Source organism: Dermochelys coriacea, chromosome 5 (assembly GCF_009764565.3).
Source record: "Dermochelys coriacea isolate rDerCor1 chromosome 5, rDerCor1.pri.v4, whole genome shotgun sequence".
Taxonomy (NCBI): Eukaryota; Metazoa; Chordata; order Testudines; family Dermochelyidae; genus Dermochelys; species Dermochelys coriacea.
In genome coordinates, this window is record NC_050072.1 from 12,749,647 (window position 1) to 12,774,486 (window position 24,840).

The 24,840-nt window shown below is 41.6% G+C and overlaps 1 protein-coding gene across 1 annotated transcript in view; it reads right to left on the minus strand.

Moving 5' to 3' along the window:
- Nucleotides 1–24,610, minus strand: part of EPG5 (ectopic P-granules autophagy protein 5 homolog) — a 66,138-nt gene extending 41,528 nt beyond the window's left edge. Inside the window, exons 1-12 of the mRNA XM_043514527.1 lie at nucleotides 24,478–24,610; nucleotides 14,558–15,490; nucleotides 12,102–12,345; nucleotides 10,920–11,056; nucleotides 10,221–10,328; nucleotides 9,715–9,788; nucleotides 6,746–6,854; nucleotides 4,388–4,502; nucleotides 3,723–3,873; nucleotides 2,999–3,154; nucleotides 2,354–2,511; nucleotides 382–536 (exon numbers count right to left, since the gene is read on the minus strand). Of these exons, the coding sequence (XP_043370462.1) occupies nucleotides 382–536; nucleotides 2,354–2,511; nucleotides 2,999–3,154; nucleotides 3,723–3,873; nucleotides 4,388–4,502; nucleotides 6,746–6,854; nucleotides 9,715–9,788; nucleotides 10,221–10,328; nucleotides 10,920–11,056; nucleotides 12,102–12,345; nucleotides 14,558–15,490; nucleotides 24,478–24,540 (2,403 nt within the window). The 5' untranslated portion in view covers nucleotides 24,541–24,610. The remainder of the gene's footprint in view (nucleotides 1–381; nucleotides 537–2,353; nucleotides 2,512–2,998; nucleotides 3,155–3,722; nucleotides 3,874–4,387; nucleotides 4,503–6,745; nucleotides 6,855–9,714; nucleotides 9,789–10,220; nucleotides 10,329–10,919; nucleotides 11,057–12,101; nucleotides 12,346–14,557; nucleotides 15,491–24,477) is intronic.
- Nucleotides 24,611–24,840: the final 230 nt, after the last annotated feature.

The window sequence follows — 24,840 nt, forward strand, 5'->3', positions numbered from 1 at the left end:
CATGGGGAGCAATAAAATTTGAGAGCTAGGTCAGTCAGTTCTGATGCACTGCAGGCCAGCTCCAACAGAGAAAGGGAATGAGGCAAGGAAAGGAAAAGATTTCTCATATCCTGACTTTGTTCATTTCAGCCTGGTCTACAGAAGTGATATTCCTATGTAGCAATGACAAATGAGCCAACCAGGATACTTGATTTCAATCCTAGAGTATTGAATGATCAAGCTAGGAGAAGAGAACAGTTTGATAGGGTTATAAATTAAAGCCCTAATCCTAAGGGATGCTGAATGCCTTGAACTTTCCATTTAACTTAACAATGGAAGACTGCTCAGTGCCCCACAGAAGTGCTCAGCACCTCACAGAATTGACCCCGTGGCATTGCCCACCTCATATATCTCCAGTACGACGACTCTGATGAAGTCCTCATCCACATCAGCCCGCTTGGCTTGTGCCATCTGAGCAAACGTGGTGAGCAAACAAATTTCTTCCGAACAGTTCATGGATGTAAGATACTTCTCAAAATTTTCAATGTGTTCTGGGTCTGCAAATCACATGGAGGGAACACAGGTCAATATAGGTGAAATGGTTAATTGCCTCCTATAACAAAACGTATATTTTACCTGTAGTCTAATACCAGGAACAGAAACAGAGACATACGAACTGCCAGGTTGGATCGAACTCAGTGGCCCACATAGTGCAGTATCCTGACTTCAAAAGTGGCCAGTCCCAGCCCTTTTAGAGAAGATGCAAGAAACCCAGCAGCAGGCAGTCATGAAATACCCTGCCCTCCTGACAGATTCCTTCCAAAGCCCAATAGTTATAGGTTGGTTTATGTCCTGAAGCACGAAGATTTATATTCTTTCCAAAACTCCTGGGGATGGGGGTGTTAATTGTTATTACTCAAACTCTGGATGCTCGTTAATCATAAAAATGGTTGGGTTTTTAAAAATTTATTAACCTGTTGGCTTCAATGATATCTTGTGGCAATGATTTCCACAAGTGAACTACAAATTGTGTGAAAAGACCTGTGATGGGGTGAACCTCTGCTGGAGGCCTCGTGACCCTGCCGCACCCCAGAAAAAAGCAGAATAGAAGTCCTCCAGACAGCCAATCAGAGAGGCTGCTAGAACAGCTAATCAGGGGCCAAAAGGGCCATATAAAAGGAAGCAGCATAGGCAGAGCACTCAGTTATCGGCTGGAGCTTGAAGAGGGAAAACTGGGTGCCTGGCTGCCTGGAGAAGCAGCAGGACCGCAGACAGCTCACCGCAGGCAGGATTGAGCCCAGGGAAGGCTCCCGATGATCGGGTGCCTGGCTGGCTTGAAGAGCAGTTCATGGACAGGTCAGTGCAGGAGTATTGAGCCCAGGAAACTGAACCCAGAACCTAGGTGATAGTACTGTGATGGGCACTGCTGATCTTGTTGAACACTGACCCCGGGCACGGGGAACTCACAAGAAGTGAGTCCCGATGCTGTTACAAGACCTTTTCCTTTTATCAGTTTTAAACAGGTTTCAGAGTAGCAGCCGTGTTAGTCTGTATTCGCAAAAAGAAAAAGAGTACTTGTGGCACCTTAGAGACTAACAAATTTATTTGAGCATAAGCTTTCGTGAGCTACAGCTCACTTCATCGGATGCATTCGGTGGAATGAAGTGGGCTGTAGCTCACGAAAGCCTATGCTCAAATAAATTTATTAGTCTCTAAGGTGCCACAAGTACTCCTTCAGTTTTAAACAGTTTATATAATCAGTCAAGGCAAGATCAGAACTGGGGACAGCCAAGCAGAGCAGGTAGGTTTTAAGTAAGTTCAGGGATTTTGCTCATCCCATATACCATAATTTTAGACAGCAGTTAAGCTAGTGAAGTCATTCTGCACTAACTGAAAACCAAAGTGAGCACTGGAACACTGAACCCCAAGACCAACTGATGTCCAAGAATTCTGTGTTACAAAGCCTCGGGGAAGCTCTGCTTCTCCCAGACATAGAACAACAAAAGTTGCTGTGCCTTGTACTGGATTAAAGAGAACACTACACAACTGCTGAGTGTCTGAACTGAAGATTTCAACTTTGTTTTTGGAAAACTGTGTGAATGCAGTTAACTTTGCAGTAACACAGAAGGTGCCATCCCATTACAAGAACTGAAAGAAAAGCAGGCTCACACCCAACCAGAAAGGGGCCGCCCGCGAGAGGTGGGCGCCACCCTGTTCAAAACTGAGTGATTGCAGTCACCAATCAGAAGGGGCAACATCCTTGTTCTTTGGAATTCACAAGCCTAGGCACTGGAAGAAGGGCCGTGTTTAGCTATGGATCCAGAACAGAATTCAAAACACTGCCCTGCAGGTTCCGCAAGCGAAGGAATTCTACCTCCGAGTTTGTGCTTGCAGTCGGCAGGCTGCACGGTGGAGCAGATATTTTCCAGGTGTTCACTTTCTGCACAATGCATGATGAAGAAGAGTTTCCAAAGCATGCGACTTGATAACGTTCCATAAGGCATCTCAGACATGAACAGCCAGACGCCCAGCCTGTTGGATTTTAAGCCAAGTAGAAATAATTTGCAGAATAATAAACCTCAGTGCCTGAAAAGAAATTACAGGTCCAGATCCTCTGCTGAGGAGCCCACACCTCATTTGGGGAAGAGGAGTACAAAAGTGGGCTTTCTGTTCCCTTGATCTTGATCCCACTTTGCACTGGGCAAATCCCCACAGCATAAAAGTTACAGAAGCCTGAAATTTGAGTTCTAACCACTCCCCTTTTTGGAAACCATCGACATGTTTAAAGAATCTTGCATGTTACAGTCTAGTCTGAATCCACAGAAAATACTGAAACACTATTAAAATATTAAGTCACAATCAGATCCAAGCTATCCATGCAGATTCTGGATTATACAGCCCAGGCTGTTCTGATGTAGGGTTTTATTTTGTCCCACCTGTAGACACAACTTTCACCTTCCTATTGTTTTTAATAGCATTTGAGTATGAGTTTTTAATATCCTTCAGTGGGATTTCCTACCTTTTTGCCTTGAGCACATGTAGAACAGCCCGAAGAAACAGTTCATCAAATTCTACTTGCAGTTTCTCCACAGAATAGGGATGCATTATTGATCCATATTCTTTATTGCAGCTAACATACTGGGCCCAGTGGTCGCTCACGTAACAAACTGTCATCCTATGCAACGGGGGTTAAGGGAAAGGAGGATAAAAAGAACAGAGAGTACATCATCAGTGTCCAGAAACAGCAACTCTGATCACAAGCAAGAGCCAAAAACTCAATCTTCTGTCCTAAAGTTTCAGAGAGTCTGGCACCTATACCCTCAGAGTTTTCCATCTGCAGAGAACTTTACAGAGTCATAATTCCTATGTTATCTTTCCTTGGTCTTACAGATAAATAAGTTGACATTTTACTAGACCAAACTGGTTAGGACACACAAGCTTGTGTATCAAATACATCCCTTCCTTAGGAACTGGCAGTATACACAAAAAGACCACACATCTAATAATTAATAAAGCACCATTAACGTGCTCAGCACCGAACAAGTATGAAGGAAGCCATAACCTTTGTCCTAAAGAGAGTACTCTCACATTCATACACTCACATACATTTATGCCTACACGCACGCACACACTCTCTCTCTAACATTGCTAGATCTATTGCTGCCCCTATTAAATCCCTGTTAAACTCCAAGATCTGTCTGTGTAGATTCACATGATGGAGGAAAGAAAGCTGTTCCTCTTACCTGATAAGATGACCAATTCGTTTCACAAACTGCCTGTAGCGTGCTCTGTTAAATGTTTCCAGCCCCACAGCTAGAAGCTCAACTAAGGAGTTCGCAAAAGAAAAAATCTTCATCATCTCCTGAGGGGTTGTTTTTTCAGGGAAATAAATACCTACAAAATCAAAACACTGAACCATAAGCTTCACAAAAAATCAGAAAGTTACCTAGAAATTTAGAACTCAAAACACATTAGAAGCAATGAGGAATGCATTTCTATTCTGCTACCTATATGATTTATTTCATACAACATGAATACCATTTTATAACAGACAGATTCACAGTAGATTAAAATCTAATTGTGCAAGTACAAATAATTTATCTAAGTTACAAGATCTCCTGCAGGCAATCTCTTCACGTGGGTGGACAGAGATGGAGAAGAGTTTAAGAAACCATTTGAGCACAAGGAGTGAGTGGTTTATAACTCATAGGCCAGGGAAAAGAGATCGGATCTGAAAAGCAGATCTACTGCCAGTTACCAAAAAGGAACTGTTTAACAGATCAAAGTGAAAGAAGGAATAAAATCTAATCCTTCTAAGTACACTGGAAAAATAGAAGTCCCTGACATGTTTAACATTAAAAATCATTCCTTATCCCCTATAAGTCTACGTATTTAGCAGCCAATTCACCTTTAGAATTAAACCCAAGAAAATGCTGAAACAGTTCATGAAATGGAAACTGTGACAGGAGGACAATCAAGTCATCTTCCAAAAGGAGAATCCAGCTAGTTTCAGGATCTTCATCCTACCAAACAAAAACAAAAACAAAAAAACAAAATCAGAGTGGATTTTATTACCTTCCCCAAGGGTGGAGGGAGGAAGGGAGACAGACAATGAACGGATCTGACTATTGTACTATTTACCTCCAGTTTTCTTTTGAAGGGAAGTGGGGGGAGGGTAGAGAAAGAATGTAGAAAAGGGATACTGGTCTTCTTCCCACTCCTCATTGTAACCCAAGAATGTCAGTGCCAACTGGCATGGGGTACAGGATAGGGGCTATAGGAATCTCTTGAGGCTGTGTGTGTTCTAGTTCACCAAAGAATGTCATGTAAGGTTTCCAATAAAAGTCTATATCACTCTGGTCACCAATAACATTGACATTTCGTACAGGTACTATGTAAGGAGTTATGTACATGCACCAAAAATTGTAAGGTCAGGGTTTAGGGACAGGTTGCCAGCCAAGGTGAAAAACTAGTTTCCTGTCAGACAAGAAATGTTTTATCTAGATGGCTGTTTGAATGTAAACTAAGTAGAATATACTTCACAATGAGTCTCCTATCATCAGTCTGAGCTGAATGCAAATGAAGGATTGTGGGGACTTCAGAAAGAAACTAACATGAAGAGAAAGAGCAATGGGAAGAACCGTATCTGAAGGTGCAAATCAAAGGCTTGCTCTCCTATATTTGTGGGGACAAAGAGGACACTCTGTCATCCTTCACTGAGGAAGTAAAAGGACAGTGATTCTGCTTTACGAAAGGTCTCAGTAAGGCTTGGCTGAAAATGCTGGAAAAAACCTCGGGCAAGATAAACTTCTGTAGACAGGAGGTTAACCTGTTAGTTGAGTTGAAGTCTCTTAAAAGAGACTAATGATTTTATTTTATATGTAAGCCTTTGTTTCCAATATTCTTACTCATTGTCAATGGAGTCTCTGTTCTTGGGTAACCAAAGTTATTCTTGTTTTCACTATAAATATACCTAAGTGCTGTGGTGTTAAGCAAAATGGTGATTTTGGGTCGACTCTTACAAGCTAGTGTGTACGGTTCCCTTGTGAACAGCAGGCCTGCTAATTCTGTGTGTGTTCAATGGATAAGATGCTGGGCACTACAGGGAACATTCTGAGAACGGGGGAGGCAGGGCGGTGTAGCGGAGAGGGTTTGGTGTGTGCCTGTTGAGTCCTGCAGAGGCCTGGAAAGCTGTGCTTGTGCTGCCAGAGACTGGTGGTTTCAGGGAACTGACCCACAGAAGGCACAGACAAGACTGCTCGATGCTAAGGGCAGGTGCAGTGCGGTACCTCACAACGCTGGGCACACCTAGGAAGTTTCACACTCACAACATATACTTTTCATTCTCCTTTTCTGTGTGTTCCTATATGACAACAGCCATCAACTACAAAGAAGCGGTAGATACCATCTTCAAAGTAAGAGGGGAAAAACATCATAGCCCCCAGCACAGCAATATTTCCATGATGATTGAAAGGAGGAAAGTTCTCAAATGGGTATCTATTTCCACACTATTAAATAATAAGGGTAATTTTAAACAACTATTTTTAGAACAGTCTATTCTATTTCCCTCCTTCCCAATAGAATACCTCAGGTAATTTAATTTCAGATTTATATTACTGGAAATGTAATACTCTATGACAGTGATACTCAGACTGCGGCTCAAGAGCCACAAGTAGCTCTTTAATGCATCTCCTGCAGCTCTTTGCAGAACATGGTATTAAAACAGTGTGATTTAATTATTAACCAATCTAAATTATTAACCACTCAGGATACTTTTATTATGTTATTAACCAATATGTTATCAACTTGCATTAAGTTATTTGCTGCGAGAATTTTATATAACTAAATATTTCCTGTGATACTGTTTAAAAATGAATAGTACTATGGTAAATGAAATCATGAATGCATACTTGTGTGGCTCTTTTGGGTAATGTTGATCGGGGTGCTGGAACAATTTGTATAATGGGGGTGCTGAGAGCTATTGAACCAAACTATAAACCCTGTATATAATTGAAAAATCTTCAAGCCAGGGGGTGCAGTAGCACCCCCAGTTCCAGCACCTATGATGTGGATTGCTAATTTGGCTCCTGAACAACTGAGGTCTGAGTATCACTGTTCTACGATGAAGGGAATATAAAATTTATTGTTTGAAATGGAAATCCATTACAGGAGAATATTTAATTTTTCCCTCCTCCAACCCTTCAATAAGACCCCTACAACAGGCTTGAGCACAAGCATTAAGCAGAGCTGTTTAGTTTTAAAGTACCTCTTCTCCTCCCTCATCCACTAACGTCCAGTTCCCAGATTCTTTCCCAGAGGAGGTGGAGGATTTTCTTTCACTTGGTGTCATGTGGCACATGAAGTCTGCTCGATTTCTGGGGAATACAAGTTCATTTCACATGAAAGCCAGGCTTAAATAAATTAGAGAAACAAAGTAAACATTCGAGATTTGCAGTCCAACTATTCTTTGTTTTAAAAGCCTTAAAACTTAAAACTCACACAGGAACAAGAAACTAACAAGGTTGCCCAATGCATCAAGTGTGGAACAAGTTACCAGTCAATAAAAACTCATATTTAAGTTGATTACCAATTTAATGAGTTCATTTATGCACAATACCCTGAAAAATGTAAATTGCTATCAACCCTAGTTTGCAAGGCGCCCATTCTAAGGGACGCTGCTGTTACAATTTACAACACACGCATTGCTGGGTACACCTTTGTGAATCCATAATAAATAAAATGGGAAAAAAAAAAAAGACAGCTTATGCCAACCATTGCCAAGCATCTACAGGTGAACCAGGGGCTGAAAGTTACACTGATCTGACAGCCAGTATTTGCTATGGTCAATCCAAAAGCAGTGACAGTGATTAATTGTATTGCGGTAGCACCTAGGAGCTCCAGTCACAAACTAGGACCCCACTATGCCAGACACTGTACAAATACAGAACAAAAAGGTGATCCCTGCCCAAAAGATCTTACAGTCCAAGTGTAAGATAAGACAACAGGTGGATACAGGCAGACAGGAAAGCACAAAGAAATAATGAGACAATGCTGGTGAGCATGATGGGCAACAGTTTAGCACCCACTGCCTAATGGTTGTCAAGTTCTTTTAAGCATCACAGCAACAGAGTTTTAAAGAGGGATTTGGAGCATGACAAGACAGTGAACGTTTACAAGGAGTTCCACCCAAGTGTGAGGGGAAGCATGGAAGACAGCACAAAGGTGCTTGTTTGAAAATTTAACCAGTGTGCAATGAAGGCTGGAATCATAAGGGGAAGGATCATCCAATGGATCTGGGCACTAATCTAGGATCCTAATCTGACCTAGGTCAACTCCCTGCCCTACCAGACTTCCTGGGTGACCTTGGGCACATCATTTAGCCTCTCTGTGCCTCAGTTCCAAGCATGTAAAATGGGAATAACAGCACTGCCCAACCTCATAGGGATATTGTGGGGATAAATTCATTAAGGACTGTCATACTATGGTCATGAGGGCCATAGAAGTATCTTAGATGGATTGATCCATCATTGGCCAATCAAAGACAGGAGTCTATATCTTGATAGTGAATGAAAGATGGCTAGAAGCGTGGTGATAGGCCATGAAGGGCCTTGAAAAGTGAATACAAGCCATAAGTTCATACAAATCAAAAGGACTATAACCAAATGTTTTATATACCAGCTGAAAGCTGGGACTCCTCCCATGGTATGAAGCACACATATCTAGCTCTGACAGCTAGTCACTGGACCTTAAACTCCTCATTCTGGTCATCATGTTTTTCTTCAGACTTCCATTTCAGATTATTTTAGTGGTTGTTAACTTGAAAGCCTCTAGAGACAGAATCCCATACTTTAGATCACCTGATATCCTGAAATACTTGTTTACAAACGGTGTACACGATTCATTAACTGTACAGGTGATGTCAGCTGATACTTCCACACCAAAAATGAAGTAAGGGGAAAAGCAACATGGTAACCAAAATGACACGATCTTAAGGTCTAATTTCTCTCAACCTGTCAGGGCCAGCAACATGTTGGTGAAACACTACACATAATGTCAGGATAACTACATCTTCTCTCAGCATCCAACACCGGTGATCAGAAAAAAGAAAAGTTGATCGCTGTAAATTCATACTCACTTTAAGACACTAGATTCACTGCTACTGTTACTGACTTGAAATAGCTACAGTGCAACTCTTAACTATGCAAGGTTTCTGGGGACACCCAAAACCTGGCTCAACAGACTGAAGTCTGCCCTCAGGGAACCAGATCCTCAGCGGATGTACTTCAGTATAGCTTCATGAAGTTCAATAAAGCTTTGCAGATTTACAAGAGATGAAGAATCTGCTCCAGGCTTTTCAATCTAGCCTGCAAACTGAGCACAGACGTCAAAATGTGTAGGCCAATTTATTTCCCACACTGCCTCAGCCAGTTCAGCTCAGCATATAAATCCTTGTGCACTGATATCAAAGCTCCAACAGATGGCTGGAGTTTCAGTTAACTGGAGTTCGGACAATCCAGGCTTGACTAATATTAACTCTAAAAATAACTCAGTCCAGCTCTCTCCTTAGCCATTTAAAATATTTCTATAGAACTGCTTCAGATCAGTTAAGCTCAATAGCTACTATCTTGACACTCAGAAAACCAGTGGCTGTAACTCTCATAATGCAGTGAGCACACACAAACATAAAAGTCACACTAACCTTTACTAATCTAACAGAGTGGGGTGGGGAAGAGGCTACTCAAACAGGAGAAGATTGTGATTTGATCAGATCATTTATTTTATTTCATTTATCATCATTGATCCTTGACGTCACTGTTTTCATCAAGTATTGCAATTGTTTTTTCTGAGTAAAGTTAGAAGTATAGAGGAAAATATTAAACACCATAATCTTTGCATGCAACAATTGTTCCAGACCTACTGACTCAGGAGCTTCCTTTTCATCCATAACAATTGTTCCTCCAAACGTAGCCAAGAACTTTATTTCAATGTTGAGAAGAACAATAGGGCTACTGCACATTCATCATGCTAAACATTTAGCATCTGAGAATAGTGCTGAGGCTGTAAACAGGGGATGAGTGAATAACGACAAGGCTTTAGACTTAACTATCAGTTCACTGTGCCCATTTTGACAATTCCTCAACGTCATCTGAATATACCTACTGCCACCATGTGTTTGAATATCCACAGATAAGCATTTTCAGAACACGTGTACAAATTCTCTCCTTTCTCACTTACTTGACAGGAGACATAAGCAAGGCAAGAGACTGCATAAAATGAAAGACTCCTGATGGGTTATCCAAGACTTTGATCTGAAATTAAAACAAAAATTTCAGTCTAAGCAAACCAGAATCCACAGCTGTCTAGTTTCAGCATCTACATAAAATCTCTGAATTTCCATTATGTGGCTTTTCCTTTAACTTTCTAACATTAAAGGAAAATCTTGACAAAGCCCACTTGCTGATCTAAGTGAGAAACAAGTCTTCAAAAGGAGACACAGCTTCTGCCTTTAGCTGCAGATCTCACTACAAGATTGGGAGGGCTGAAAATCCAGCCCATGAAAACCGCACAGAAAGACTTTGGCTCCTCTCCTTCCTAGGCCCCAGATTCCATATTTCTGGAGTCTGCCAGTTAGTCTGGTAATAGTCTTATGGTTTCAAACAGGAGGGATACTCTTCTTTTCTCCTACTCACTCCAAAATCTCAGCCAAAAAAAGCAAAGCACACAGGATTAAATATTCACACCTGAATGAACGAAGCAGCCCAACTGCTAACACCAGCTGGGCAACGGAGGATGTGGTTTAAAAGGAAGAGGTGGTCCCCTGGACAGCCAACTCTTTGCAAGACTGACACCTAAACAATAAAGAGCAATTTGTAAGGGCAATTTCAAGGTTGGCTCCTTCACAGACTTGTTAAAACCTGGCGTTTCTATTATTCTCCTTGCACTTTCCAATACCCAATGGGTTTGTACAGAGAATGCTGTATCACCAAAAGGCTGAAGGGGACAACAGTGCTCTTTGACAAGCAGGGGCCGCTGCTTGATTTAAGAGCTACAATACAAAGAACTGATGTAGTGAAACTGAGTGATGAAAGATCACCAGATTGACAGCCATGAAGACCTCCATCTCCAACATGAGCTGAAGTACTGCGAGTTTTCCCCATGCTGCCTTATTAATCTGCTCTGTCCTATCCAACCCAACCACTTGGGGGTTCACAGGCTCCAGTCCTCTCAACACTTGGCCTCTCTGTTGATTCTATCAACAATTATCCTAGAGGTTTCAGTGATGTGGCCATTGTCTTCTAAGACCTGGAATGAAACCACCGAATTCTTTTCACTCAGGACACCAAACAGCATTAGCAGTGGTGAGGTTTCCAGGGATGGCTACTGGGACCGATTCAATTCATTTTAATAAACAGCAGTTACTCCACACACTCCTCCCTTACCAGCCTTTGCAGCCAACGGAGGAGGTCACTCTGGAACTGAGGATCTTCGATAACTCTGCGCGTGAAACTGAAAAGAATGCTGACACATTCTTTCAGGTGACCCAAGTCCAAGGAAAGGTTTTCCGACTGCTTAGAAGCTGTGAATTAGAAACAGAATTAGAGCTCTGACACTGCTGACTCTTAAGAGCCCTGCTAGGCTGACTAATGCCCTCATGGCTTTAGGGGTTCTATATAAAATTTCTCCTTTGTCCTTCATATGTACAGTAGAACCTCAGGAGTTACGAACAACTCGGGAATGTTGCTCGGCACTCTACACAAAACGTTACGGTGGTTCTTTCAAAAGTTTACAACTGAACATTGACTTAATACAGCTTTGAAACTTTACAGAAGAAAAATGCTGCTTTTAACCATCTTACTATAAATAAAAAAAGCAGAATTTCCTTACCTTGTCAATCTTTTTTTTTTTTTTTTTTAATTTCCCTTTATTTTTTAGTAGTTTACATTTAACACAGCACAATATACTGCGTTTGTTTTTTGTTGTTGTTGGTTTTTTTGGCGAGTGGGGAGGAGAAGAGGAGTCGTCCTCTACTGCTGCCTGATTGCGTATTTCCGGTTCCAAATGAGGTGTGTGGTTGACCGGTCAATTTGCAACTCTTGTGTTCGTAACTCTGAAGTTCTACTGTATATTATATTAAATCCAAACAAATACTGTACTACACTCTAAAACTAAGATGCTAGTTTTATAAGTGTTTTTTTAAAAACATCTTATAATCACTAAATAGCAACTTTGATATAAAAATGTCTCTGTTACTTTAAGTTAAAGCCTCCCTTCTGCACACTCCCTGCAGGCAAAACTACAATATTTTTCTGACATAGGCAAAACCAGTGGCACCACATAGATCAGACAGCTGGGAGCACTCCTGCAATCTGCTTACAAAACAAGCTTAAGCACTTGACTTCTACAACATGTCTATGCTCCATGAGACTGAAATGAGAAATTCAGGGTGCTTTTGATGGACTGGGGTTTCGTGGGCCACAGAATAAGCTTCCCCCTAGTTTTTGGTGTTGAAAGAGGGTTCTTCTAAAATGAATATCCACACAAAGAACTCCAGATTGAAAGATCAGGTGTAGTATTCTGCATGCTAGGGACACCAGAGGCGGAAACTCAGATCGGGGACACACCTTGCTCTTGTTGTTGAACAGCCACAGATCTCAGCAGGGATGAGCTATTAAGCAATCCATAGATACAAGACTCCACCTGCAAGCGGGACAACATTGAAGTGTACGAGTGAAGCACCAACGTCTGATGCACGTGCTCCGCTTTGGCTTCAAACAACCTCTTTAGTTCCCCCAACACACTTTCATTCATCTCTACTGTCTGGTAGCGATGGTAGTCAGACACTTGGCACTGATCTGCACAGATACCCTGCAAAGAGAACAATTATTTTATGTGCTTTCTTTTTAAAGTGTGTTAAAAAAATGTGCACTTACATGAGCTTTTAAGCCACAGATTTCAAAGCTCTTTGTAAAGGCGGGTCAGCAATATTCTGCGCAGATAACAGATGGGGAAACAGGCCAAGACATTTTTGAAAGCAGATTCTGATTTTAGATGTCCAACTTGATTTTCAGGGGCACTGAGTATCGGAGCTGATGACTGCCCAGCACCTCTGAAAAATCAGGCCCTGCAAACCCAAGTACCCAAAATCAGAAACTATTTTTAAAAATTTGGGTTTCAGTGACTGGCCCAAGATCATGCAGTGAGTCAGTTGCAGAAGTGAGAATTAAATCAGGTCTCTCAACTCCCACCCTCACACCAAATCCAGTAGAGCACACCTGACTCACAGCCTTGGTCCCATCTAGTCTTAAAATGTATGTATAAAACATATAAAGAATTTCCAGGCAGACCCTGATCTTATTTTAAAGTCACAATATGTACGCAAGCAAGAGAAGTATTTTTCTAGACTCCAGCCCACCTTACATCAATTTGCCATAATATATTTTAAAATTATTCAGACTTGCCAAGAGTGAAATGACTTTCCTCAAACTGCAAATCAGGTCACTGAGTGGAGTCTTTCCAAACCTCATCCAATGTTAATATAATTAAGCCATTATTTCATTCTACCCATGTCATTGCTTCATACAGCCATACAACTAAGTTTCAAAGCACACACTTATAAACTTTGGTGTGAAACTTGTTCACAGCACATGCAGGATTTTACACTAGGAAATCAGTTATATTAATGTAAAAGTCGGTGGAGAGTGCAGATGCAGTGTTTTGGACATAAAAATGAATAAATACAAAATTTAAGAGACTGATAAAATTCAATCATAATTAAATTTTATAATGTTCATTTACACCACATTTATGTAAATAAAGAGTAATATCCGTACATTGGGGCCCTCAAGTCTCATCTAGCATAGGAAAAATTGGACAGGGAATTCACCAGCCATACAGCTCAACTCATGGGAGAAAAAGAGGAAGTTCTCGAATAGATATGGCTTACGCATTCTTGCTATCTAAACTTGCTCTGGGAAGGATCGGACAGGGGTAAGAACATCTACACTGACTACAACTTCTACCACTGCTGAGCATCTTCCATTTTCCTAGTTGAGACAGGGCCCTATAAGACCAACTCCTGCAAATCAGCACACAGCTGGAACATCAAGCTGTGTGATGGGGTTCTCCCCGAGACATGGGCAGAACAATTCTTCCCCATTAGACATAGCCTCTGTAGCTCTGCAGTTGCCTACAGTGCATTGCAGTGTGGACTACAGGGGTGCAAACTGCAGAGCGCACTAAAGTATTGCGCTGTAACTGCCCCACATTGAAGCTGCTGGTGCAAACCAGATGGTACCTAGTTCTCAGTAACATAGTCCTCTTGCAAACGGGACTACGTTAATATGAAGTCAGTACCTTCTTTTGAATGGGGTAGCTGAGTGCAACACTTTGGTGCACTCTGCGATTCACACCCCGGTAGTCCACACTGCGGTGCAGCATAGACAAGCCCAAAGATACTTCAGGTCAGGGTTGCAGTGGCAGCCACAAACAGGAATCTCTGTGCTGGATAAAGGAAGCAACAACCAGTGGAAGTGGATCTAGCCCCTCAGTCTCCTTGCTCCAAATAACCAGGCTGCTGCGCTGCATCCTCAAATCCTTCCAGAACCACTGTACCAAGACTATTGGACATGGGGTCATCCACACCCAGGAAGGAGGCTGGACAGAATAGGCACCATAATGAAGTATTTCGCTAATAGCAGAAGGTGTTTCTAAGCTGAATTCCAGTTTTCATATTGCAATGCATTGGAACTCTCACTCCAATTCACTGCATACAGGAATTTTAGTATATTAGAGCTCATTGTGAGGGAGATGGCACTCCACTATATTAGTTACAAGTTTAAAAATCAAGAATTCAGTGGAATAAGTATTTCTATGCAATGAACTTGACTTAAGCAGTGACAGGTTTATTTTCCTTTGAACAGAAAAATTAAAAAAAAAAAAAAAACAAAAAAAACATCATCCAAGGCAAATAAATCTCTCTGTACAAGCCGGCTTAAATACAGCAAACATCCACATTCAGCAGAGCACATGACTGGGATCATAGCCAAGCCAGGATCAAAAGCAACTTCAGTTACACCACCTTGACAGACTGCTGTTCCTCCTTAAAAATCCATAACCTGCCCTTGGCACTTTGGCAATCTGATGTCATGGCCTGTAGCTCAGCCTCAGCCAGCAAGAGCTGCTTTCTACAGCGCCAATAGTTCAGGAGCAATTCGTGAAACTCATGTCTATCCTGATGAGCAATGTTATCAAACTCCTCCAGGTAGGAATCAACATTCTCCAGCCACGAACACGGCTCAAAGATTTTCAGCTGCTCTTTGGTAAATGGCACTAGTTCTGGTTCAGACGGAATCTCTGGATATAGCCTCTCGTTATGCAACAGCGGTTTTACCGCAAGTGTGGTCAGTCTCGCTTGGGACAATTCAGCAGATAAATCGGGATACAAAGTTTTCAACCCAGAGGGTTGAGCACACTCTTTGGCTTCATTAGAGAGCTGTGACAGCACAGGTTGTGCCTCTAAAGAAAGTACAGGATTTGTAGCCTCTTGTACCTTCTCAGTTCCTCTGTCCCGTACAATTCCCATCAGTGACTCAGTGCAAACAGCACTACATTTAAAGGTACTTTCTGCTACTCCAGAGTTTTCTGATTGATTAGCAAGTGCTTCCATAATGCTCTGGGGTTTGTCCAATTTATTTCTACCATCTTCCTCAGACCACTCCCTGCATTTCTCATGCAAGAGACTGGCTCTGAATTCTTCTCCTTGTGTTAGAGGTTCTAGGGTAGCTAATCGGGATCCTTCATCTGCTAAGGTTAAAGAAGTCAAGGAAATATCATTCACATTTTTTCTATCCTCTACTTCATCACTGAGCTGAATCTCCGTAAAGACTTCAGGATGTTCCACCTGCACCTTGCTAGCTCGAGAAGACACCTCTTGGTCTCTAGCTTTGTTGGGGAGGAAGACCTCGTCCAAGCCCTGCTTCTGGGGCTCTTCAGTGCATTTTTTCTTTTTTTCCTAGAAACAAAAGAATAGACAGCGTATCAGGAATTTGACATTCATAAATGAACAACAAAAGAAAGTCAGCATTTGTCTTGCATTACAATGTACCTAACGCTTACATCACCAGCCTATTTTCCGTAGTTATGAAGGTAAGAAATAAATGCATATTTCAACTTGTATGTTGACGTGGAATAAGTATATTTGGAGAGCCAGCTGCAGTCACTAGGCCCCTTGTTTCATTTAATCTATGAATGATAAGGGATTCTGCTAAACAGAGCACATTTTAAATTCATAAGATGTCTACTGACCATGTGGACATGCCAAAGGCACCAAACACTGCACATGATCCATGGTTAAGCAGATTGTGTTCCTCTATTCATTTCCTCTTTTTTGAATTCCTCTATTTCTTACTCAACGTCTTGTTTGGGAAGCAAGTATGAGTTAATACACAGCAGGAGAGAAACTGTGCAAGCTGTAACTTTCAGTCCCCACCATGCCTGACACACTCTCGGTCTTCAGCTTCCCCACTTTCCCCCACCCCCTCCTCCCAAAAGATAGCAGCCGGTGCTCTATCAATTTCATTTCCTTGCTTTCATGCTGGAATGATGCCCACCATGTTGTTAATGAAAAACTGTCAGCATTCTGGGGCACAGACTGTCTTTGCGCGATGTGCTGTACAAATGAGTAAAACAATGGGGATCTTTGACTGAAAAGCCTCTAGGCTGTACCACAATATAAATACGTTGGAAGGTGTTTTTAATTTCACGGAAACATGTCTAATGGTCTTCAGTTCTGTAAGAGCTTATTTTCACAAAACCTACATTTTCAGCTGATATAACTCTTGCAATGTCCAATTAATTAAAGATCGACCCTGTGATGCAATCCATAACCTAGAAATTAGCAGTTTCACTAGGAATTATGTCAGTTGGAGAAGTAGAAAAGCTGAATAAAATGAGCGGTGTGCATTTTAAATTGATTATTCCCTATTTAATTAACATTAGCTATTACTGAACAGGGATGCTTATGCTTGTGAGGAGACAAACAGCTAGCCTAGTCTGAAGTATATTTTTATGACTTTCTCACGAAAAGCACAAAAACATGTGGAATCATCACGATATGACAATACAACCAGTATACGATACAAGCACTCCTGTGCAAACAGCTAAAATTCAGAGTTCAAAAGACTAAATGAGAGCAGAACTGAGAAAATACCGGGAAAGTTAGCTTATACTGCTCTAATTTCTCTACACTATGCAACAGATCGCCAAAATCATCATATGACAAAAGTCAGAGAGAGGGAACTAATGAAGAGCTCTCAGTCCCTACTCAACACTGGAAAAAGGCTAAGTAACAAAAGTAAAGTTCTGAACATTTACTGACAATTTCACACATCTCCTAGCAGAGCAGTTCTGCCTTATAAAGCAGCTCACAGACAGCAATGGATATGAAGGCCCCAGCTAACTTAGCATATTTATTTTCACCCTCCCACTGAACACCTTTTAATCCAAACATATGCTTGCAGCTTCTTTATACAATGGCAATATATTTGGCTTGCTTTTGGACCCCACATCTCCCATTCTCCTGTTCTTCTTTCGTATGGCTTGGGTAGGTAGCAACAACTACAAATGTATATCTAAGCTTGACGGCCAGCACATTGCCCCAACAGTGAGCTGGTGAATGTCCTTCAGGCCCCCCGGCAAAAGAACGAAGGGGACATTCAGATACGATGTGCTGTGTCGTTTGTGCCTGGTGACCACAGTCACATATGAGTGTTTACCTCATTTTCCATTTAAAGAGGGATACTCTACTTTATACTCTCCTGTTCACTTCTTTCTATAGGATCATTAGTCTGGACTTTATTGTCTTATTTTCCTGTACATTCCCCATGCTCCTTGAGGCTTAAAATCCAGAGAGACTATCTTGCAGGTTTTATTCAGATGAAATCAACCCTTCTCTTACGTTAGCATTTTATACTGCTGCCCACCAACACCATATCTGAGCACCTTCCCCATAAAATTGATACTGAAGTCCCCAGCAGGCTACATGAAGTCTGACACTTCTTCCTTTTCAGGGCAAAAATTCTACAAACTCAATAGAAAATTCATCTGAGTAAGGACTGCAGGATCAGGCTCTGAATTCAAATAAGAACATAACACCTGTTTCTCTTTTTATACTTGGAGTAAACTTATCAAGCAGGAACCATCTTTTCATTGTGTTTGTTCAATGCGTCCTAGCACAGTGCAGACAGGCCTCTAGGCACTACTGCAACAAACAACAGCAGTGGAGACAGCCATAACACTAGGCAAGAGGGTATAGTTACTTCCACAAAAAGCAGAGTGAGTTGGTTAGTTTGGATATTTGCGGGCTATTTATATTCAAAATTAGATGGGCAACTGTTAATGTACTTACTACATGCAATATTTTTAATTCCCTCTTCAAATTGAGGTGTTTGCCTGGTGCAGAAGGCGAGATTGCCCCAAACGTAAGGGGCAGCATGGAAGAATGCTCAAAGGGAAGAGTTGAAGGAGGATACAAAGGGAGCAACCACATAAAAGGTTTGAGAGGAGCAAACAAGAAATATGTGTAGGAAGGGAGAAGAGCAGAGATGTAAGAAAGAGCAGAGACAGCCTGAACTTAATGCAGATGACAAGAAGAAACCAGAGAAGGGATTTAAAGGAGAGAGTGATGTAATCAGAATGGCAGGACAGGAAGATGATTTTCACAGCACAAAATGGTTTGGAGAGGAACAAAATGAAATGCAGAGATGCCAAAGACTAAGAGTATGCAGTAATTGAGGTCAGACACAACAAAAGTACAGTAAAAAAAATCTCAGTGCTCAGAAAGTAAAGCATAGGTTTTAGACACTATAAAGGAAAATACAATAAGATTTGCCCAGAGCCTGGGTATGGAAGGGGGCAGAAGAATCTAAAAATGGCTCCATGTTGCCTGAGTGATGGGACAGTGTGCAGTTAAATGTGACAGACAGTTTAGGGGCCAAGAGGAGTTCACTTTCGAGTTGTGAGGGGACAACAGGAAGTCCTTCCACTCCACAGGGGATTTCCTGCCTTGCAAGCCGAATTCCACTGAACATGTTCCCGAAAAGACACTTTTCCTATATAAAAGATGACTTACAGTGACAGGACTGAACCTGGTGTCTGAAATATATCTGGTTGTGCCTATCAGGTAACTTACATAAAAAAAAATTGGATTATTTACCTTACATCAAACAGAACTAATTCCAGTAACAAGTTACATATGGGTTGGGTTTTGTATATTTGAAGACTAAATAGTCAATATTAAAATATGTGAAGTCTAATTCTGTATGGAATAGGTTTCAGAGTGGCAGCTGTGTTAGTCTGTATCAGCAAAAACAACGAGAAGTACTTGTGGCAACTTAGAGACTAACAAATTTATTTGGGCATAAGCTTTCGTGGGCTAAAACCCACTTTTTCAGCTGTATGAAGTTGAAAATACAGTAGGAAGATATATATACACAGAACATGAAAAGATGGGAGTTGCTTTACCAAGTGGGGGGTCGGTTCTAATGAGACAATTCAATTAAAGCAGGCTATTATCAACAGGAGGAAAAATCACTTTTGGAGTGGTAATCAGGGTGGCTCATTTCAAATAGTTGACAAGGAAGTGTGAGTAACAGTAGGGGGAAATTAGCATGCGGAAATTAGTTTTTGTATTGACCCATCCACTCCCAGCCTTTATTCTGGCCTAATTTGACGGTGTCCAGTTTGCAAATTAATTCCAGTTCTGCAGTTTCTCGTTGGAGTCTGATTTTGAAGTTTTTTTCTTGAAGAATTGCCACTTTTAAGTCTGTTATTGAGTGTCCAGGGAGTGTCAAAAACCAGTAGGAGAACACTTCAACCTCCCTGGACACTCAATAACAGACTGGAAAGTATTTGAGTTACTTTCCCAACTTACTACACTGATGGATGTCCTAGAAGTAATGTAGATGTCTTATGACCCATAAGCGTGTAACTGTTCCATACAGGAACAACAAGTAGTACTTGTACCACCTTATAGACTAACAAATTTATTTGGGCATAAGGCTGTGTGGAACAGTCTATTACTTTCCTGATGGACTGTTTTTTCTAAATGGACAACCAATCCTAAATTCTCAATGACTGAGGGACATTCCTCCACCAGCTCTGGGTAACTTTTTTCATGAGTAAAGTACCTGAACACTTGGATGCTAAAGATCTAAACTGTATTCTTAAATTCATTCACCTAAATATGGGTTATTGCTGATTATGCACTATATGTATCTTATGACTTTAAAAACAAACTTTGTGGATAATCTAAGCACTATACCAGATGTACAAACACTCTTTTCTCAACCTGTATTTTAATAAAATTTTCAGCTCTGTTCTTAATTACTGCGTATGACTCAGATTTACACAGGTGCCAGCGGTAAACTGCTCTTCACCTCTCACAGCTTCAGTAGCTTTGCCACCTTATTGTGTTTTGTTTCTTGTTAGTGATGCAAGTATTAATCTTTGTTTATTGTATCTTTTGCAAAAAGGTGAGTCTTGAAGCTTTCTCTGAAAACCTCAGATTCAGTTTTCTGTCCTCTAGTTCTTGGTTACACAACTGAGCAAGTTCAGCAAAGGATGGATGCCTCATCTCCTGCTCCCAAGAACATAATGTTGTCAGATGCAGTGCCCCAGAGGATCACATATGGTTCAGTGAGGTTATGAATGGAAAAGCAGGTACTGATGTGGTTGGGCCCCAACTTGTACCCTGAAATTACACTGGATGTAAACAGAGCCAGTTTTTCTGCTAAGGATGAAGGTTGATGTGTTCTGGCAAACTGGAATTCCCATGTTGCCCCCACCTTTAACCTCAGATGTACTGAATTACAAGAGTTTAGTCAGGATGATCAGCAGAGATCACTAGCTATAGTCTCATCAAGGAAAGCAGCTTGTAATTTTCTGGCAAACCAGAGGTGAAAAAATATTTGTGAGGGTTCTTGAATGATGAGTAGTAGCTGTTTATCATAACTCTTATAAGTCCTATTTGAACGGATAAACAGGAACCACTATAACATTTCTCTGCTCACTACAGTTAGGTCTTGGGTACAGGTGAGCAGCACCAGGGTAGATAAAAATCAATGATTATATTTAAAAAATCTTTTTTATTTTTTTGTTTTTAAATCAGATTTTTTTTATAAAATGCTTTTTCAGGAAAAAAAACCTATCTAAAGATAGTTTTAATTAAGATACATTATAGCTCAAAGATATCTCATCAAGGAATAGGGATTATAAATTCTAAGTCTATATTATGAGAATATATTCATGTAATGTTTAAGAAAAGTTTTGTATACAAGTTCCAGTAGTTTATGGATTACTGACCCAACATTATGGGTTTCCAGGGGCTTCTGTATAGATTAGTTAGATTCATCTTTCTATCTACAGAATGGAACTCAGTGCTAAATCTAGAAGATACCATCAGAGATGCTTAGTTTTGCAGTTCTCAAACTGTGGATTTGTATCTCTAAAGATAACATGCTTGTTAGCAGCAAAAATGTTTAATAAAAATAAGTAAAATAAATAAAACAAAAATAAATAAATAAATAAATAAAAGGTGAGAAACAACAGACCTCAAAACTATTGTCCCTCTGCAAATTTGTGTTCACAGAGTCAATCTCCTACCTCTCTCTAGAAGTGCAAAGTTTCAAAAAGTTCAATGAATAGAAGATTGTTGGGGATGGAATAGATCTGGACAAGAAGAAATCTGGAGATAAATGTGAACAGGCAGCAGAAACAAAAGTGAAACTGTTTCAGCAGCATATTCCAGAAGTCTTGAGGTCTTTCTGAGTGTAGCCTTCATTGATTTGAGATCTACCATACCATTCTCTCACTAGAAGGGAAAACCTATAGTGGCAGAAGGCCCTAAAAGAGACCCAGTTTGGGTCTCAACTATCTCAGAGTTGTGAAAAATACGTATTAAGGTTATAACAACCAAAAAGAATGCACTTTTATGCAGAAATCCATGATTAAATCGAATCTTCCTGACTAGTGATTTAAATCATGATTTAAATCAAATCCACCCTGAGCAGCACTTTGGATCAACATTGTAAAAGGCTTGAGACAGCAAGTACTCTAAACCGATATCGATAGCCATAGAGAAGCTACCCACGAGTGTTGCTAGAGAACAATTGGTGCCATGTTCTCATCTGAAAAATGATTGTGCAAAGTTGCAGGATGATAAATGCCAAGAGTTGCTGGAGTTTGATTGTCACTACCTGTTAAAAGAAAGAAGAGGCTGAAGACAGAGCAGTAGTTGGAGAGGCTGTCATGAACTGTTTATTTCTTAGGAACTATATGGAAGTTTCACATTCTTCAGGAGGTTCACCTTCTCTGAAAGAGGCACTGATATCTCCCACCACTAACAGGCCAGTTGCTTTTCACTAGCTTTCGACAACCATCCTATTGGGATCCAGGAAGTGGGCGGGCAAAGCCCGTCCACTGCTAAAGGATCCCCCCCAGCCTAAAAGGGGGATCCACAGGACCTAGATGCCAAAAATTTCCAAGGGACAACTAATGAAATAACAGGGACAGGAGTATGGTCAAAGGGTCAAACGAAGGGAACGGGACAGGGACACTGAGCAGAGAACCCCGGACCGCGCCCACTGCTCCTCAAAGACGTCAAGGGAGTCAGATGAGAGAAATTAATCTTTCACAAACAGTGGCCTGGAATGCACTGTTGTGTGTGCAATGGGGCTGAATTTAGACAAAGATGGTGGAATAGTTATTATTCTCAGCTCTGGTTTGGAGTCCTTTCTCCTGAAGTAGGTTAAGAGCTCTTAGCAGTGGTTGACATTTGAGTCTGATATTTGGTTTATATAACCTGGGTTGATGGTTCTCTACTCAGACCAGCTCTGACTAACATGATTTCATAGACTGTTATCCACGCACAACAGTTTATTACATCAATGGAGAGGGACAACAGCAAAATGAGGAGAGTGCGCAATCCTTGGGATTCAAATCCGACACAAGATAACGGTTTAGATCATAATGTCAGATGGGTGAGGATTAGCAGCAAGCAAATGAAAGCCTTGAGAGATTGCATTTCAAGATGCTAAAACAAAACAAACAACTAGAAGCCCAAATCTCATCTACAACAGGATTAAAAGCTAAGATATGTAGATAGTTGTATGTTTAAAATATGAAGAAACAAATACTGGCTTTTGCAGGAGTGATACTCGGTCCCTTACACCATGTGGCCTCATATTTTGGATGTTTCAAAGCCAACACTACACATGGCTATAGTTTTAACCAGAAGAGGTATTAGGACTCTTAGCCCTAATTAAAACAGCATAGGATGTCAAGCGATTAAAAAAAAAATCAATCACAATTAATCATGCGATTAATCACACTGTTAAACACTAATAGAATACCATTTATTTAAATATTTTGGATGTTTTCTACAATTTCAAATGTAATGATTTCAATTACAACACAGAATACAAAGTATACATCATCATCCAAGACTATTATAACATGAAATATATGGGAGAATGTGGGTAAAACAGAATCGGAGACATACAATTCTCCCCCAAGAAGTTGAGTCACAAATTTAATTAACACTTTTTTTTTTTAAATGAGTGTTATCAGCATGGAAGCATGTCCTCTGGAATTGTGGCTGAAGCATGAAAGAGCATACGAATGTTTAGCGTATCTGGAACGTAAATATCTTGCAATGTCAGCTACAAAAGTCCCATGTAAACACCTGTTCTGACTTTCTGGTGACATTGTAAGTAAGAAGCAGGCAGCATTAACTCCCATCAATGTAAACGAACTTGTTTGTCTTAGCGATTGGTAGAAAAGAAGTAGGACTGAGTGGACTTGTAGACTCTAAAATTTTAGATTGTTTTGTTTTTGAGTGCAGTTATGTAACAAAAAACCCCTACATTTGTAAATTGCACTTTCAGGATAAAGAGATTGCACTACAGTACTTGCATGAGACAAACTAAAAATACTATCTCTTATCATTTTTACAGTGCAAATATTTGTATTAAAAAATAATATAAAGGGAGCAATGTACACTTTGTATTCTGTGTTGTAATTGAAATCAACGTATTTGAAAAAGTAGTAAAACACCCAAAAATATTTAATAACTTTCAATTGGTATTCTATTGTTTCACAGTGCGATTAATCTTGATTAATTTTTTTGAATTAATCGTGCGAGTTAACTGCAATTAATCGACAGCCCTAGTTTTAATGTGTTGCTATACACAATTAAGTAGTTACAATGCTCCACCCCAGAGCTGACTGACATAATTCCTGTCTGTGTATCAGTTTGCTAAGCAAAAAAAAAAAATATCCCTTTCCTTTAATTCAATCCCCGATTAATCGAAGCCTTGTTATAATTTGTTCGAAATACCAGCACCCCAATCGTTAATATAAGAAGTTCCAATTGCTTTCGGCAGGAACTACGGGACAGTTCTTTCAGCGACTAGAGCAGGCTGCTATTTAAATCGGTGAGGAAAGAGGCTCAAACTCTGAAGGAGACCCACGATGCTATGGGCAAAGCCAGGGGACAAGTGGCGCCCGCGGGCAAGGGGTGTTATTTGTAATGACTGAGGGAATCCTGTAACACGCTAGGGGAACCGGGACACGCACCGAGGCGATCGCACCGGAGAAGATCAGCAGCTAAACCCAGTCACAGGGACGAGGGTCGAGCCATGTTTCACTAGAATAAAACAATACTAAGAAAGGCAGCGCCCAGAGGCCCGCCAGGCCCCAGGCAGACCCCGCCTGTGACAGCCCCTGCCCCGGAGCGCGCAGCGGGCCGGCGGGAGCGGAGACGGAGCACAGGGCGGCTCTGGAGCTCCGGGGGGGGGGGGGGAGGGGCGAGTCAGCTCCCGCGGGGACGCGGCCGCGCTGTGCTCCCCTCTCCCGCCAGGCCCGGCCGCTGGGGCACCAGCTCCGGGAGCGGGCTCCAGCGCCTCCCTCCCGTCCCCTGCGGAGCCGCGCCGCGCCCCGTACCTTGGCCTTGCCCCTGCCGGGCTTGGGGCGCTCCCTGCGCGGGGGTCTCGCGGCCTCCGCCATCCCCGGCGGCCGCCTCGCTCCCGCAGCTCACACCGGAAGCCCCGGGCAGGGGCGAAGTCACATGACCGGCCTCTCGAGCCCGCCCCGCCCCGGGCCCAGCCAGTCAGCGCTGCGCTGGCTATGGAACGCGAGGAGGGACACATTCGTTCCGCAGGACGGAACGCGGCTCGGCCGCGGCGCCCCCTAGCGCTGCGCAAGGCAGCGGCGGGGCGCAAAGCCGGAGAGCTGAGCGCTTGCTCGGCCGGCGCGGCTAGCAGCCCCTGCCAGGGCCCACCTCTGCCCCCTTGGGCCCCCAGGGCC